At 32.1% G+C, this 15,762-nt stretch overlaps 1 protein-coding gene across 1 annotated transcript in view; it reads left to right on the top strand.

Annotated features, from left to right (window-relative positions):
- Positions 1-1,458: 1,458 nt before the first annotated feature.
- Positions 1,459-15,762, top strand: part of LOC139863861 (uncharacterized) — a 52,667-nt gene continuing 38,363 nt past the window's right edge. The window contains exons 1-6 of the mRNA XM_071852463.1: positions 1,459-1,615; positions 1,751-1,957; positions 2,219-2,311; positions 2,454-2,600; positions 2,716-3,160; positions 3,278-3,524. Coding sequence (XP_071708564.1) covers positions 1,459-1,615; positions 1,751-1,957; positions 2,219-2,311; positions 2,454-2,600; positions 2,716-3,160; positions 3,278-3,524 — 1,296 coding nt within the window. The remainder of the gene's footprint in view (positions 1,616-1,750; positions 1,958-2,218; positions 2,312-2,453; positions 2,601-2,715; positions 3,161-3,277; positions 3,525-15,762) is intronic.

The raw sequence follows: 15,762 nt of genomic DNA, 5'->3' as shown, positions 1-15,762 counted from the left end.
AGAAAGTAGAGAGAGAAAGAGAAGTGAAGTCTCAGCTCTCAAAGTTTCCAGAATATCTGAACTGTGTAAAATGACGACCCAAGGGGTCTATTTATAGTGTCAAATCCACTAGATTGCTTGGGGACACGTGTCAAATGATGATACGTTCTGTTATTCATGATCCGAAATTTACGCTGAAGGTGACGTTCTCCGGCCAGGGCTTACGCGCTAGGCGGCCTTCAGGGCTTACGCATGACGGAGCAGCCTGTACAACGGAGAACGCTGGACGGTTAACTCCACAAAACTGTTGTTTCCAGCCTTCCTGATGCTACTTTTATGCAACCATTATGCCTTTTATGTGTGTATACGATAGGATCCACCATTAGTGTTTATAGTTATTTGTTTGAATAAGCAAATGTAACATTCATGTTTGTTTTGTAGCATCTTTCAATTTTCTTTCTTCAAATTCCCGAGCTCCGTAGAAACAAAGTTTATGAGTGTTTAGATATACATGAAAGATCACATTGGTGGGGACTAAAGGGGGATAACCACAGAAACAGACGAAATTTGTACTTTTCAGCTGGATGGAGAGGGTTTCTCAAATTAAATGGCTACAAGGGTGGTGAAGAAATCAAGCTTTGCTTCAGACGATCCGACCGTGTCTTTTTTATCCAGCCGTATGGTCATTTACGTTGATGGAGGTGATCATGGTTATGCTTTGTCTTTTTTTGAAGTAATAAAGTTATGTATGTTTCAAAACAGATTGTATTATGTAGGATGAAAATGTTACTCTTTTGATAATGGTTGTGTTATCGGACATGTATGTATGGTTAATGGTATTTTAATTAGGTTTTGATTATTTTTTTGTATTAATTTTGATGTTAGTTTTTTAAAATTACAATTCTACCTTTGTTTATTACCTTACAGAAATGTAGAATAGTATGCTGGCACTAATATTAAACATAAGGTTTAAACATCATAAATGTCTCTTAGTTATAGATTTAACATATTCATCATATAAAGTCAATCCAACTATTTCATAAAATGACTTTTTTATACCCCAATTGGTCTAAAGTAAAAGTTTGACCATGAAATATTTTTTTAATTATGCCTTTTTATGCCTTTAATTTATCTGGAAAGAGTAAAATAATTTTTAGTTAATATAATTTTGAATTTTGGTGATTTCTTTCCTAAAATATAGGATCCATTTTTTATTGTCATTAAAAGAATATTACGAAAGATTTTTTTTAAAAAACCGCCATTACTAGAAAAAAGGAAGGTTACAATAAAATTTAAAAAAAAAATTAAACAAGCAAATCATCCGTATTTTCTCATCATCATCATCACGAATTGCTTTAATCATAGTTCGTTTTCAAAACTGCAAAAATCAGACAAGAAACTAATTTAGTGTTGTTCAAGATTACTTTCATTAATCCCTTTTCTTTGCTTCTAAATACCAATTAAAAAAATACAATCCTAATGGAATCTGCATTATCGAAGAGGAAACAAACGTCTAAATCCAAAGTTAACAAAGAGAATCAAGCTACACAATCAACGAGTAAAAGAATCAACCGAAAACCACTTGGAGAAATTCATCTTAATCAACAAAATGCTAGAGTACATTTGAACAATAAATGTTTTTACTTTTGTAAATAATTTTTATATAAACTAAGCCTTCTTTGTTCATACATCTTATTTACACACTCATAACTTAATATTTTGTTCTTTTAAATGTTATGTCATCATTAATTAAACAAACGTGAGAATACAGATTATGCCGCTACATCAACACAATCCAAACAACTTCACCCAGTATATACAAACTATGGTTATATCATGAACCAACCAGGGTCGAATTGTGGAAAGGAAAACTTAATGCCAAATATGGTTTTGCATACTCCGAGACCTTCACAATATTCTTGCAATTGTTTCCAACCAATGACGCCCGCCATCATTAATCCATTCAACTATTACCAGAGTAAGTTTCATTGTTTTATATATTTTTAAACTGTTTACCATACTTATTGTTACAAACATAATTATTACCTTTTATTACTGAATGAGTGTTAATAGTAACTATTAAAAATGATGTTTGTATATTGAGGTCCACTGTCAACTGGATTGTTATCATAATATCCAACTGTCCCACTTCATTTTACAAATGGTAAATGTATTGTATAATCATACAGTTGTAACAACTTTTTAAACAAATATGTAACCATCTTTGATTGTTTTTTAGCACATCACCAATCAACACCATGTAATCTATTGAATAATAAATGCACAACGTCCATTATTTCTCCAGAATCACAGGCTAAGCAGGATGCCAAGAGTAAGTTTGTTTTTTTTTTAAAACATTTAACACAATTTATATTTAATTAAATTTATTTATATAAATTTTGTTTATAATTGTATTGATGTTGCTATTTTAATAATGTGCCTTCAAATTTTTTATGATTTTGCATTTTTGTTAGTTAAAGGAGCTAATAGAATAGCAATACTAAAGCAACGAAAAATAAGTCAACGTACCAACAGAAAAAACATAACACCGATACCATTTGATATTAGTGAAGCTGGGACATCTGGTGTTAATAAACCGATTATCACTAGAATTTCCAAAGGTATATATAAATACAATAGGCTCTGAATTATTGTAAATCAATATAATACATGTTAGTCCCTTATTTAATTCTTTTATTTTAACTACCTTGCATTTGTTGTGTATTTTACAAACAGATTATAAAGACGAAGGGGACATGTGTCACAAGTGTTCCGCTTGTGGTGCTTTGCTATGGTACAAAGAGACGCGTCGTGGTAAGAATACCAAAGAATTGCAAGGCTCTTTTTCTCTTTGTTGTTTGAAAGGAAAAATTTCTCTACCCGAGTTCACCAAATCACCTCCAAAACTTTTGCTTGATTTATATATTAAAAAACATCCAAAGAGTAAACATTTTATTGAAAATTTAAGGCAGTATAATTTGATATTTGCCTTTACATCAATGGGTGGCAAAGTTGATACATCGGTAAACAGAGGAAGAGGCCCTTGGACTTTCCGTATTCGTGGCCAAAATTGTCATCTGCTCAGTGGTTTGGTACTTTCTGAAGGAAAGACACCAAAATATTCACAACTGTATATTTATGATACGACTAACAAAGCAGCTAATAGAAAAAGGGGCATCGGGTAACTCCATTTTCCAAATCAGCTACTGTATTAATAAAGTTTTAACATTACTTTTATACGAACTGTAATTTTGGTATCATATTATAATGATTCGTATGTGTTTCCTTTTTTTATTAGTGGAAAAAACCAAACTCAACCAACTTCATCAAAAAACACTCTCGATGAAGAACTTATTAAGGAACTTATGGAAATGCTTGATGAGTGCAATCCACTTGTCAAGATGTATCAGATTGCACGTGATCGTTTTGAAAAGAATCGGAAAGATAACTTCAAAATAAAGTTAATCGCCAGACGTAGCACAGACGGTCATAACTACAACTTGCCATCCATTGAGGAAGTAGCAGCATTAGTAGTTGGCGATATTGTAACAACCCAACCCGCCGAATATCGGCCCATAAAAATTTTTCCTTTTAATATACGTTAAATAACACTTTAGGTCCCATTACACAATTTCCCAAACGTATTTATTATCAAAGTAAGCTCAACGAACTTGAAAACATACAATAATAATTTAAACTCCTTAATACAATAATACGTTAGTTAAATCATAAACCGGTTATATTCATTATGACCCGACTAGTTACTTTTACACAAAACCGAGCATGGTGATTGGGACTACGCTACCGAATCCTAATCGAGTCCAAAAGAAAGATCTTCTAAAGCAACCTAGCCAAGATCTCTAATCCCCACGCTTACCCGAGCGGCCAACACGCGAACCTATAAAAATATCAACAATGAGAGGGTAAGCTAATGCTTAGTGAATGTAAAGATACTATACACATACATATGCATAAAATGGCTACGCATCACCAAGCACAAAAAGTAAACACATACCGTCTCCGCATGGTAAACAAACTACAAAAGAGCACATACACAAAGTAGCTACACGCTACGTAATCACCAAGCTAACGCCACAGGATTAGCTACAACACAACAATAAGTATATACACATATACAATAAATATAATCAACAATAACAATAAGGTTAACCCCTTAACCTAAACCACATGAAGGTTGGCCGAACTACCCTGACCTTAGTGAAATCGCACTACCCGAGATTCACTTCCTTCAACGCTTCAACAATCGAGGTTGGCCGAACTACCCGAGCCTTAGTGAATTCGCGCAACCCGAAATTCACCACCTCATCACCAAGATGATCGAACTACCCGAGTCATCGTGAATCCGCACTACCCGAGATTCATCTTCTCAACATCAAATGCTAGCAAACCCATCGCCAAAGGGTTTATCCAATACGCTGGCCAATTTACAACACCAAGGGTAATAACCCAAAACGCATAAGCGTATCACATGGACCCAAAGCACAAAAGGAGTCCATTCTTCCACACAAACATAGAGTAAACCCAAGCAAGGGTCACCCTACACACACGCACCCATTTTACACATACGCATGTGCATAGTAAATTTACACTCACCTAAAACGCCTCGAAGAAGTGCAATCCAATCCCACAACTCGCCAATGGAATGTACCTATTCCATTTATCATATAATCATTAATACAAACTTATTTGGACTCTCGACCCACCCAAATAAACAACAAGTGCAAATCACATATTAACGCTACTCGAAGATCCGAAACTAACGAGACTAGTTCCCGCGTTCCCGAAATACCCAAAGACACCACATTTAGCCATGAAACACACACTAGTCCACTTATTCCCCCAAAACCCATTTTGACCCCTTAAAACTCAACATCTTGCCGTTTGCTAGTTTTGACCTTAAAACACCATTAACTCAAGTTTATACTTTAACTTAACTCATTTTAAGTTTATAAACTTACTCAATCAACAATCGAACCGAAATCACCAACAAACCCTAATTTTGACTCTATTCAAAATTAGTCAACCAAATGTACACAAATGGTTTCCACTAATTCAATAATCACTAAATACTAGTGATTGCATTCATTTGTAAGCATTTAACTTGGTTAATTAGTTTACCAAACCAAAACCTGCCTTCAACACCTTTAAACTCGAATCCTAGTTATTATCTTCCATTAACAACTAGTGGGGTTCCATTTATGAATATACAATCAAAAGCTTACAAATAGTTGTTCGTGAATCGTCGAGAACAGTCGAAGGTCAAATGAATATATGAAACAGTTCAAAATTTTAAGACTCAGTTTAATAGACTCTGCTTATCGTGTCGAAACTATATAAAGATTGGGTTTAAATTTGATCAGAAATTTTCGGGTCATCACAATACTCGTGGTAAGCTCTAACTCCGAATTTCGTTTTCATGTTCATCATCTAAATTTGGGGCTTTTGATTGTATATATATATATATATATATATATATATATATATATATATATATATAGATTTTAAATTGAAATTATAATTTAGTTATTATTTAAATATTATTATCTATTATTATTATTATTATCATTATTTTACTTTTATCCTTATTATCAATATTCTTAATATTACTATTATTCCATATTATTTATATCATTAATATTAGTATAAGTTCTATTATTTTTATTATTATTACTTCTATTATTACTTTCATTAATATCTTTATCATTGGTAATAATATGAAATTAATAGAACTTTAGTATTGACGTAATTATATATTAAATTCAGATCATTAAAAATCAAATCAAAATATGATACTGAATCCTTTAACTATTACTACCTGATTTAATTTTTATTTTTATTTATTTTGTTTTCTTCTTTAAGATTGAAGATTCCAAATTTGTACGACTTCAATTAATCATTCCACTTTACAAACAATAATACTTCCGTGACCTAATTGATGAATTATTACTCCCGGTCATTATCTTACTTTCTAAAATATCTATATATGATTATAAATACATAGCAAACGGAACCATTATTCTTTACTTCATCCGTTTTCTTCTCCTTCTCCATTTACATCTCCCTCCCCTATCTTAATAACCATGAACCATCACCATGATCGAACACCCCATCTGATTATCAAGACTATCAAATAATTATTGCTTCTATTTTATTGCTAGACCGAGACCAAACTATCAATACCTTTAATCATCATTACTAAAATCGATCCTAAAACTTCAATATATAACATCTTACTTACAAGAACCACCATCACCACATTCGTTAATATTACTACCTATGTCTACTTCTGCTTGATCGAACAAGATCACCAACATCTTCGTGTTACTGTACCATTTCGTTCGATTCAACACCATGACAACCGGATACCACTCAATTGAAGTTACTGTTATGATTAAACCCATAACCCCCATTATATCACCACCACTCAACTACAATCTCATCATCCTTATAGTTGTTTTATTCTTTATTTCTATGTAAACCGCAAACCGTCACCACCATTGTTTCACCACTCTATCACCACCATGATCATCGAACCCTCAGCAACAAATGCTACTACTCATTTATATTCAAAAACCAACACCCTAAACCACAATAACCCGTCACCATATGTTCTTGTATCTACTGCTCGAAAGGTTGCTATTACTTGGGTTGTGTTTGACGAGAAACCGGAACACACATTTACACTTGTTCCACTTGTTTGCTACTCTCTTTGTAAACCGCTATTACTCGTATTTTCTATTATGAATTGATCAGACCTACACTGAAATTCACAAACCTTTAATCATTATTCCTTCTTTTCGATTATTACTAATTGTTGTTATAACAACACCATCAAAGCTCATTGTTATTTAATGCTCCTTTTGACGAAATCTAAACCCAAAACCAGGAAAAGTATATCCACTGCTATATACTTTTCGTATCTACGTGAACAACAACATTGGCTGCAGCCGTTGCTCGCTACTTCTGTTTTCTGTCGCAAGGATCCAATCCAAACCAAACAGACCACCATTAAAACACCCTTAACCAGCTGTTCTTTTTCCCTTCTGATTGCCGATATTTATATATTTTTTTCTATCTGTTTCTGTTGTGCAAACCAGACAAACACTATGAATATAAATCGACGATGAATAATATTATAGTGCAACTGCTATTATGCGTTTTACTTTTTCCTTTATGACCATCAAGTCAATAAAGCAAATAACCTTACCTAACATAAAGGGATCAATGATGATTGTGAATCTGGTCCCGATAATCTCTTTTAGTTGCAGTAGGGTCGACAGCAACCTAAACCTCCCACTTGTTCGCTGATTAAAAAAAAAAAAGGGGAGCCGATGTCATTAAAGATTTTTGCTGGCCACCACGTTTTCTTTACTCCTTTTCCTATTTTCGAATCTAGCTTAGGCTATTTAAATGGGTTTATTAAATTAGGCTTGTGACTTTAAACTATGAATTGGTTTCCTGTTGGGCCGAGCCTTTCTCGGATTGGGCTGTGAGTATTTCCATTTGGTTGATGGGCCGTCTGATTAAGGTTAAGCCCAACAACTATTTGTATAGAGGCCTTGTACGAAAAGCATGGGATGTATATGGTAATATATGAACTAGTCGCTTTCTGTTTCTAATTTGATCGTAAACCTCTTATTCGAATACCTTGAAATCAGTTATACATAATATAATGATACAATGGTGAGATGGCGTATTGATGAAGAAGATATTATGATTCGTAGACAATGATAAAATGGTTATGATTATGATTATATTTATGATCATAATCATTATTATGTTATGACTATAGTTAGATGATACGTATCAATGATTTGATGATGATGATGATATGAAGCATGATGATGATCACGATGATAGGTGGTCATGATCATGGCAATGATGGTTACTACATTGATGATAAGGGTCGACAATATGATGATCCGTGTATTAAGGTTGCATGTTGATGATAATTACCGAAATGATATTAAGATAATATTAGGATGATGATCGATCAATGATAAACATATAGATAAGGATGAATAAATTCATGGTATTGGTTTTAAAGAAGAAAAGGAAATAGATTTATACGATTTACATATAATTAGGATTGTAAAAGAATCATGAAAAATGAAAACGGATGAGTGGTTAAGGATGCTATCGGGTTAGCGGGACGTCGCGGGTTCAAACCCGAACTTGGGCATTTTTTTTAAGGATTACTTCTTTGAGGTAGAATTCCTACTAACATATTATTATTACTACTTTTATTATTATTAACATTATTATTAACATTATTATTATTAATATTATTATCATGATTTATAAATATACATGATTATTATCATTATTTTGATTAACATTAATAATATTATTATTATTATCATGGTTATTATTACTATAATTATTTTTATTAATAAAGTATTATTACTATTATTATTATTATTATTATTATTACTATTATTATTATTATTATTATATTATTATTATTATTATTATTATTATTATTATTATTATTATTATTATTATTATTATTATTATTATTATTATTATTATTATTATTATAAGATAATACAACTTTTATTTATTATTATTTTACCAAATAACAATTAGTTACATAAAACTATAATTAATATATATATAACATATAATTTAACAAGTATATCATTAATAATATATATATTCGTTCGATTACAATTCTATGTGTTAATATATATATATATATATATATATATATATATATATATATATATATATATATATATATATATATATATATATATATATATATATATATATATATATATAAAATGATATAGGTTCGTGAATCCGAGGACAACCCTGCATTGTTCAAAATAGTCATATGTATTTTTACTACAAAATACATTAGGTGAGTTTCATTTGCTCCCTTTTTAAATGCTTTTGCAATATATATTTTTGGGACTGAGAATACATGCGCTTTTATAACTGTTTTACGAAATAGACACAAGTAATTAAAACTACATTATATGGTTAAATGGATCGAAGCCGAATATGCCCCTTTTTAGCTTGGTAGCCTAAGAATTTGGGAACAGACCCCCAAATTGACGCGAATCCTAAAGATAGATCTATCGGGCCCAACAAGTCCCATTCTGGAATTTGGAATGCTTTAGTTCTTCGAAATTATCATGTCCGATGGGTGTCCCGGAATGATGGGGATATTCTATATGCATTTTGTTAATGTCGGTTACCAGGTGTTCAATCCATATGAATGATTATTTTTGTCTCTATGCATGGGACGTATATTTATGAGAACTGGAAATGAAAATCTTGTGGTCTATTAAAATATTGAAATGATTGTTATGATAAACCTATGAACTCACCAACCTTTTGATTGATACTAGCATGTTTATTCTCAGGTACGAAAGAAATATTCCGCTGTGCATTTGCTCATTTTAGAAATATTACTTGGAGTCATTCATGGCATATTTCAAAAGACGTTGCATTCGAGTCGTCGAGTTCATCAAGATTATTACTAAGTCAATTATAGTTGGATATATTATGAAATGGTATGTATGCCGTCAACTTTCGATGTAATGAAAGATTGTCTTTTAAAAACGAATGCAATGTTTGTAAAATGTATCATATAGAGGTCAAGTACCTCGCGATGTAACCAAATGTAATGTATTCGTCCAGATAGATTAGGACGGGTCGTTAGAGTTGGTTTCAGAGCGGTGGTCTTAGCGAACCAAGTCTTGCATTACTGTGTCTAACTGATAGTTGTTTAGATGCATTAGTGGGTCTGGACTTTGACCGTGTCTGCATGTCAAAAGTTTTGCTTATCATTTAGATCCTTAAAGTCTAGACACGTCTTACTGCCTCTATAGCATAGACAGTGTATAGATAAATTCATATCTTAGCGTATCTGTTATTGTTACCTTTGCCTGAAAACTTTCGTAGATTCCTCCGTAACTTATGGGATTTTAGTATTATATATGCATATGTAAATTATGTATAGCAGGGTACTAATCTACATCCTATAATCTATTTCTTATCGAAAATCCTTCATCTGATCGTACGAGATGAATCCCTCAACCAGTTCGAATTCCTCGGATTCCGACAGCTATTTCGATATGGAGTTTCACCTAAGCTCCGGAAGCAGCATCACCAGAATGAATCAGCCAATCAACCATCCCCAGTTCACTTGATGGGTTCATAGTCTACTTAATCATTGGAGACAAGAAGAAGGCGATCCTTTCCGTCAACCGAATTCACCTCTTGGTGAAGAACCTGAAGCACTTACCGGCGAACCTATCCGCAACACCATTTTCACCCTCATTTCCTGAATATCTCGTCACGATTATATACTATCTCAAATTCTAAACCTTATTCATCCGCTCGTTCCAGCCAACAATCATCCTGGAATAATAGAAGAAGTCAACGAACTTCGCGCTCGAGTAATCAATTTGGAGAATATAGTGCAAAATTTACCAGCTTCAACAACATCACCGGCACCAACAGTACCATCAGTAACAGCACCAGTACCATCAACAATCCATGTCTCAACATCTCATTCTGTACCTCGAGTATAATCATCGCTCTACGTATCGTTGTACATCAATTATCTTCGTTCTTCATGACGATGATGTAATCTCTAATATTTTAGAGATTATGTATTCTAGTTTTGACGGGAAATCAATTGAGATTAATATCATATTAACTCATTAAATCCATGATTACATCTGAAGAAAATATATATGTAACTATATTTTCATAAAGATTGTAATTAAAAATTCTTTTGTACAAACTGTTAATGGTGAAAATATTTTAACGGGTAGGTAATACCCGAGGAATATTCAGATTTCACATTAATAAGTACACTGTACATTCTTTCAAATCTAATTCAACAGTCATTTACTATCCTATTTACAACCACCGATATACGTATCCGTTCACCGCAAAGAATAACCGTTTTTATTCAATTTCATATTTGGATTTTGACTTATCAGAATCCAACAAGTGGCATAATGAAGAAAACATGGGACAAATAAAATTTATTAGAAACAAACAAATTAACTATGAGGAAAATTTTGTTAAGAATCCACGCTAACTGTTTCCAGCTAACTGTTCCTAGCTAACTGATTACATTTTATTTATCGCAATTTAAATTCTCGCAATTTTATTTATCGTCATTTAATTTATGTTATTTATTTTACGCACTTTAAATATCGGGACACATATACAAGGTTTTGACATATCATATCGTCGCATCTATATATATTATTTGGAATCACCATAGACACTCTATATGCAGTAATGTTTGAGTTAGCTATACAGGGTTGAGGTTGATTTTATAATAATATATATATATACTTTGAGTTATGATCGAGTCTGAGACATGTACACGGGTCACGATACGTATTAATTAATTCAAATATTATAAACTATATATGAATTATTGAATAAGTAACTGTGGACTACCAATATTAGACAATTAAAATGGATTAAAATATTGATTATAACATATGAAACTAAACAATTCTTCAAGTCTGCCACTTAATTTCATCTTAAACCTCATTTGTATCTTAACAATTACAATCTGCTTTCAAACTTTTCATGATTCTTGAAAACACCTAAATCGAGAGGATGAACCAACCGCACTTCATCTACGGAAGAAAAGATTTATGCATATAGTTATGCACCTGAAAATACTCGGAAACTGAGTAAACGTTTAACACGTAACTGTGTTAGCTCCTTTGGCATTGTTTTTACCCAAATTAACTTTGCAATCTCTTTCCAAATTAGCCAATTTTGTCACAGCTCCAGCAAGTCAACTTTGACTTTTCAGTCGGACTAGCCTTATTATAACCTTGATATATACGTTGTCTTTTCGCCTTCGTTACCGGAGAACCGTTTATATTCCACCACATTAGCAGTAAACTTGCCAGCAACTTCATTACCCATTGACTTAAATCTCTCCGAAGAACCATTAGATATGTTCATTAGAATCCTATCATATACTCATCCGCACCTAGTAACGAGAATTGTCATACCAATTACCAGAAATCAGCAATCAATATTTGAATCTCGCAGCGTTTCTACATCAACAGTTAAATGTATACATATAACATTTATTTTTTTAGAATTATGATCTTCCATTTTGAAATTTTGAAAAGCACTCAATCTATGAATTAATACTCCAAACTTTGAAAAATTTATGATGAAGCAGCAAAAACTGTAAATGACCATAACAGTCAGAAGTTGATGATAAAGAATGGATTGTTGGAAACACTCAATAGAAAATTTAATACCAAAAAAAAACGGATTATGCGAAATTATGAAGGAGAATGTGGACAAATTACAAGGACTAAACTTGTACATAAAGAATCCTGATGATTATGTTTCTGATGAAATCTTTAGCGAATATCTTGCTCCTTAATCACTCTAAATCATCGTGAATGAATTTCTTCATCACAATTTGATTCTAAAATTCCAAGATATCATCGTATCTTTCATTATAAATATCCTTAATATTTCTGAAGATATCTTCATAAATATTCTCGTCCAAAATTAATTATCTCTCCGTGCTATCTGTGTTACATCATAAAGAAAATTGTTTAGTTTCTATATTCTATAAACCTTCTACCTTAAATTATGAATGTTTTTGAAGTAGTGTTGGAAACTGATGCATGAGTTAGTATAATATAATGACACTTGATCAATGTGATTATATTATAGTATATCATGCTGAGTTTCTAACGAAACGTGATGATTCACAGACCATAACGTCATCATGTTCCATGTTACACGACTCTTACATTCTACTCAATCTTCAAACATATTAAGAACATATGATCATGATAGTTCTATCTTTTCTCTTGAATTCTGATAATTTAACCAATCAAGATCGTACGATTACAATCTCTCTCTTAAAACATTAGTCATGTTCATTCAAAACTTCATACTTGCGAATTCTGAACCATTATTCGTTTAACTTAAAGTCGGGAAGAGAAAACAAAAGGATGGAACTCCAAAATATAAAGGAAATGAAGAGGGTAGATTTATAGTGAACTATCCGACAGAGCAATCAAGACAGATCATTGCATTTAATCAAAGAGGATCTTAATTTCTCTAATTATCGAAGAATAAAATCTTATTACAAGAATTTTCTCCAAATCCCTTGAACTCTGGAAATCAATCATGTCTACGTCAAAAGATATGACGAATGTACATTTACTCATTTCACTCTTTTGCGATAGCTTCACTCGTACTCTTCACATAAACAAATTATTTTATCCATATTACTCTTTGGTGATAAAACTCTAATTTCCAACTAGTACGCGTCATGAAAACATACTTATTGTCAGTCATGACCATCCGAATCAAATTTCGGGACGAAATTTCTTTAACGGGTAGGTACTGTGACGACCCGGAAATTTCCGATCAAATTTAAACCTAATCTTTATATAGTTTCGACACGATAAGCAGAGTCTATTACACTGAGTCTTAAAATTTTGAACTGTTTCATATATTCATTTGACCTTCGACTGTTCCCGATGATTCACGAACAACTATTTGTATATATATATATATATATATATATATATATATATATATATATATATATATATATATATATAGATTTTAAATTGAAATTATAATTTAGTTATTATTTAAATATTATTAGCTATTATTATTATTATCATTATTTTACTTTTATCCTTATTATCAATATTCTTAATATTAGTATTATTCCATATTATTTATATCATTAATACTAGTATTAGTTCTATTATTTTTATTATTATTACTTCTATTATTACTTTCATTAATATCTTTATCATTGGTAATAATATGAAATTAATAGAAATTTAATATTGACGTATTTATATATTAAACTCAGATCATTAAACAACAAATCAAAATCAGATATGATATTGAATCCTTTAACCATTACTACCTGATTTAATTTTTATTTTTATTTGTTTTGTTTTTTTCTTTAAGATTGAAGATTCTAAATTTGTACGACTTAAATTAATCAATCCACTTTACAAACAATAATACTTCCGTGACCTAATTGATGAATTATTACTCCCGGTCATTATCTAACTTTCTAAAATATCTATATATGATTATAAATACAAAGCAAAAGGAACCATTATTCTTTACTTCATCCTTTTTCTTCTCATTCTCCATTAACATCTCCCTCCCCTATCTTAATAACCATGAACCATCACCATGATCGAACACCCCATCTGATTATCAAGACTATCGAATAATTATTGCTTCTATTTTATTGCTAGACCGAGACCAAACTATCAATACCTTTGATCATCATTACTAAAATCGATCCTAAAACTTCAATATATAACAACTTACTTACAAGAACCACCATCACCACATTCGTTAATATTACTACCTATGTCTACTTCTGCTTGATCGAACAAGATCACCAACATGTTCGTGTTACTGTACCATTTCGTTCGATTCAACACCATGACAACCGGATACCACTCAATTGAAGTTACTGTTACAATTAAACCCATAACCCCCATTATATCAACACCACTCAACCACCAAGCTCATCATCCTTGTAGTTGTTTTATTCTTTGTTTCTATGTAAACCGCAAACTGTCACCACCATTGTTTCACCACTCTATCACCACCATGATCATCGAACCCTCAGGAACAAATGCTACTAATCATTTATATTCGAAAACCAACACCCTAAACCACAACAACCCGTCACCATATGTTCTTATATCTACTGCTCGAAAGGCTGCTATTACTTGGGCTGTGTTTGACGAGAAACCGAAACACACACTTACACTTGTTCCACTTGTTTGCTATTCTCTTGGTAAACTGCTATTACTCGTATTTTCTATTATGAATTGATCAGACCCACACTAATATTCACAAACCTTTAATCATTGTTCCTTCTTTTCGATTATTATTGATTGTTGTTCCAACAACACCATCAAAGCTCGTTGTTATTTAATGCTCCTTTTGATGAAACCTAAACCCAAAACTAGGAAAAGTATATCCACTGCTATATACTTTTCGTATCTGCGTGAACAACAACATTGGCTGCAGCCGTTGCTCGCTACTTCTGTTTTCTGTCGCAAGGATCTAATCCAAACCAAACAGACCACCATTAAAACACCCTTAACATGCTGTTGCTTTTTCCCTTCTGATTAGGGATATTTATATATTTTTTTCTATCTGTTTCTGTTGTGCAAACCAGACAAACACTATGAATATAAATCGACGATGAATAATATTATAGTGCAACTGCTATTATGCGTTTTACTTTTTCCTTTATGACCAACAAGTCAATAAAGCAAATAACCTTACCTAACATAAAGGGATCGATGATGATTGTGAATCTGGTCCCAATAATCTCTTTTAGTTGCAGTAGGGTCGACAGCCACCTAAACCTCCCACTTGTTCGCTGATTAAAAAAAAAGGGGGGGAAGCCAATGTCATTAAAGATTTTTGCTGGCCACCACGTTTTCTTTACTCCTTTTCCTGTTTCCAAATCTAGCTTGGGCTGTTTAAATGGGTTTATTAAATTAGGCTTGTGACTTTGAACTATGAATTGGTTTCCTGTTGGGCCGAGCCTTTCTCGATTTGGGCCGTGAGTATTTCCATTTGGTTGATGGGCCGTCTGATTAAGGTTAAGCCCTACAACTGTTTGTATAGAGGCCTTGTATGAAAAGCATGGGATGTATATGGTAATATATGAACTAGTCGCTTTCTGTTTCTAATTTGATCGTAAACCTCTTATTCGAATACCTTGAAATCTGT

This window comes from Rutidosis leptorrhynchoides, chromosome 8 (assembly GCF_046630445.1).
Source record: "Rutidosis leptorrhynchoides isolate AG116_Rl617_1_P2 chromosome 8, CSIRO_AGI_Rlap_v1, whole genome shotgun sequence".
Taxonomy (NCBI): domain Eukaryota; kingdom Viridiplantae; phylum Streptophyta; class Magnoliopsida; order Asterales; family Asteraceae; genus Rutidosis; species Rutidosis leptorrhynchoides.
The sequence above is the reverse complement of the archived record's forward strand: the minus strand, read 5'-3'. Positions and strand labels throughout refer to the sequence as shown.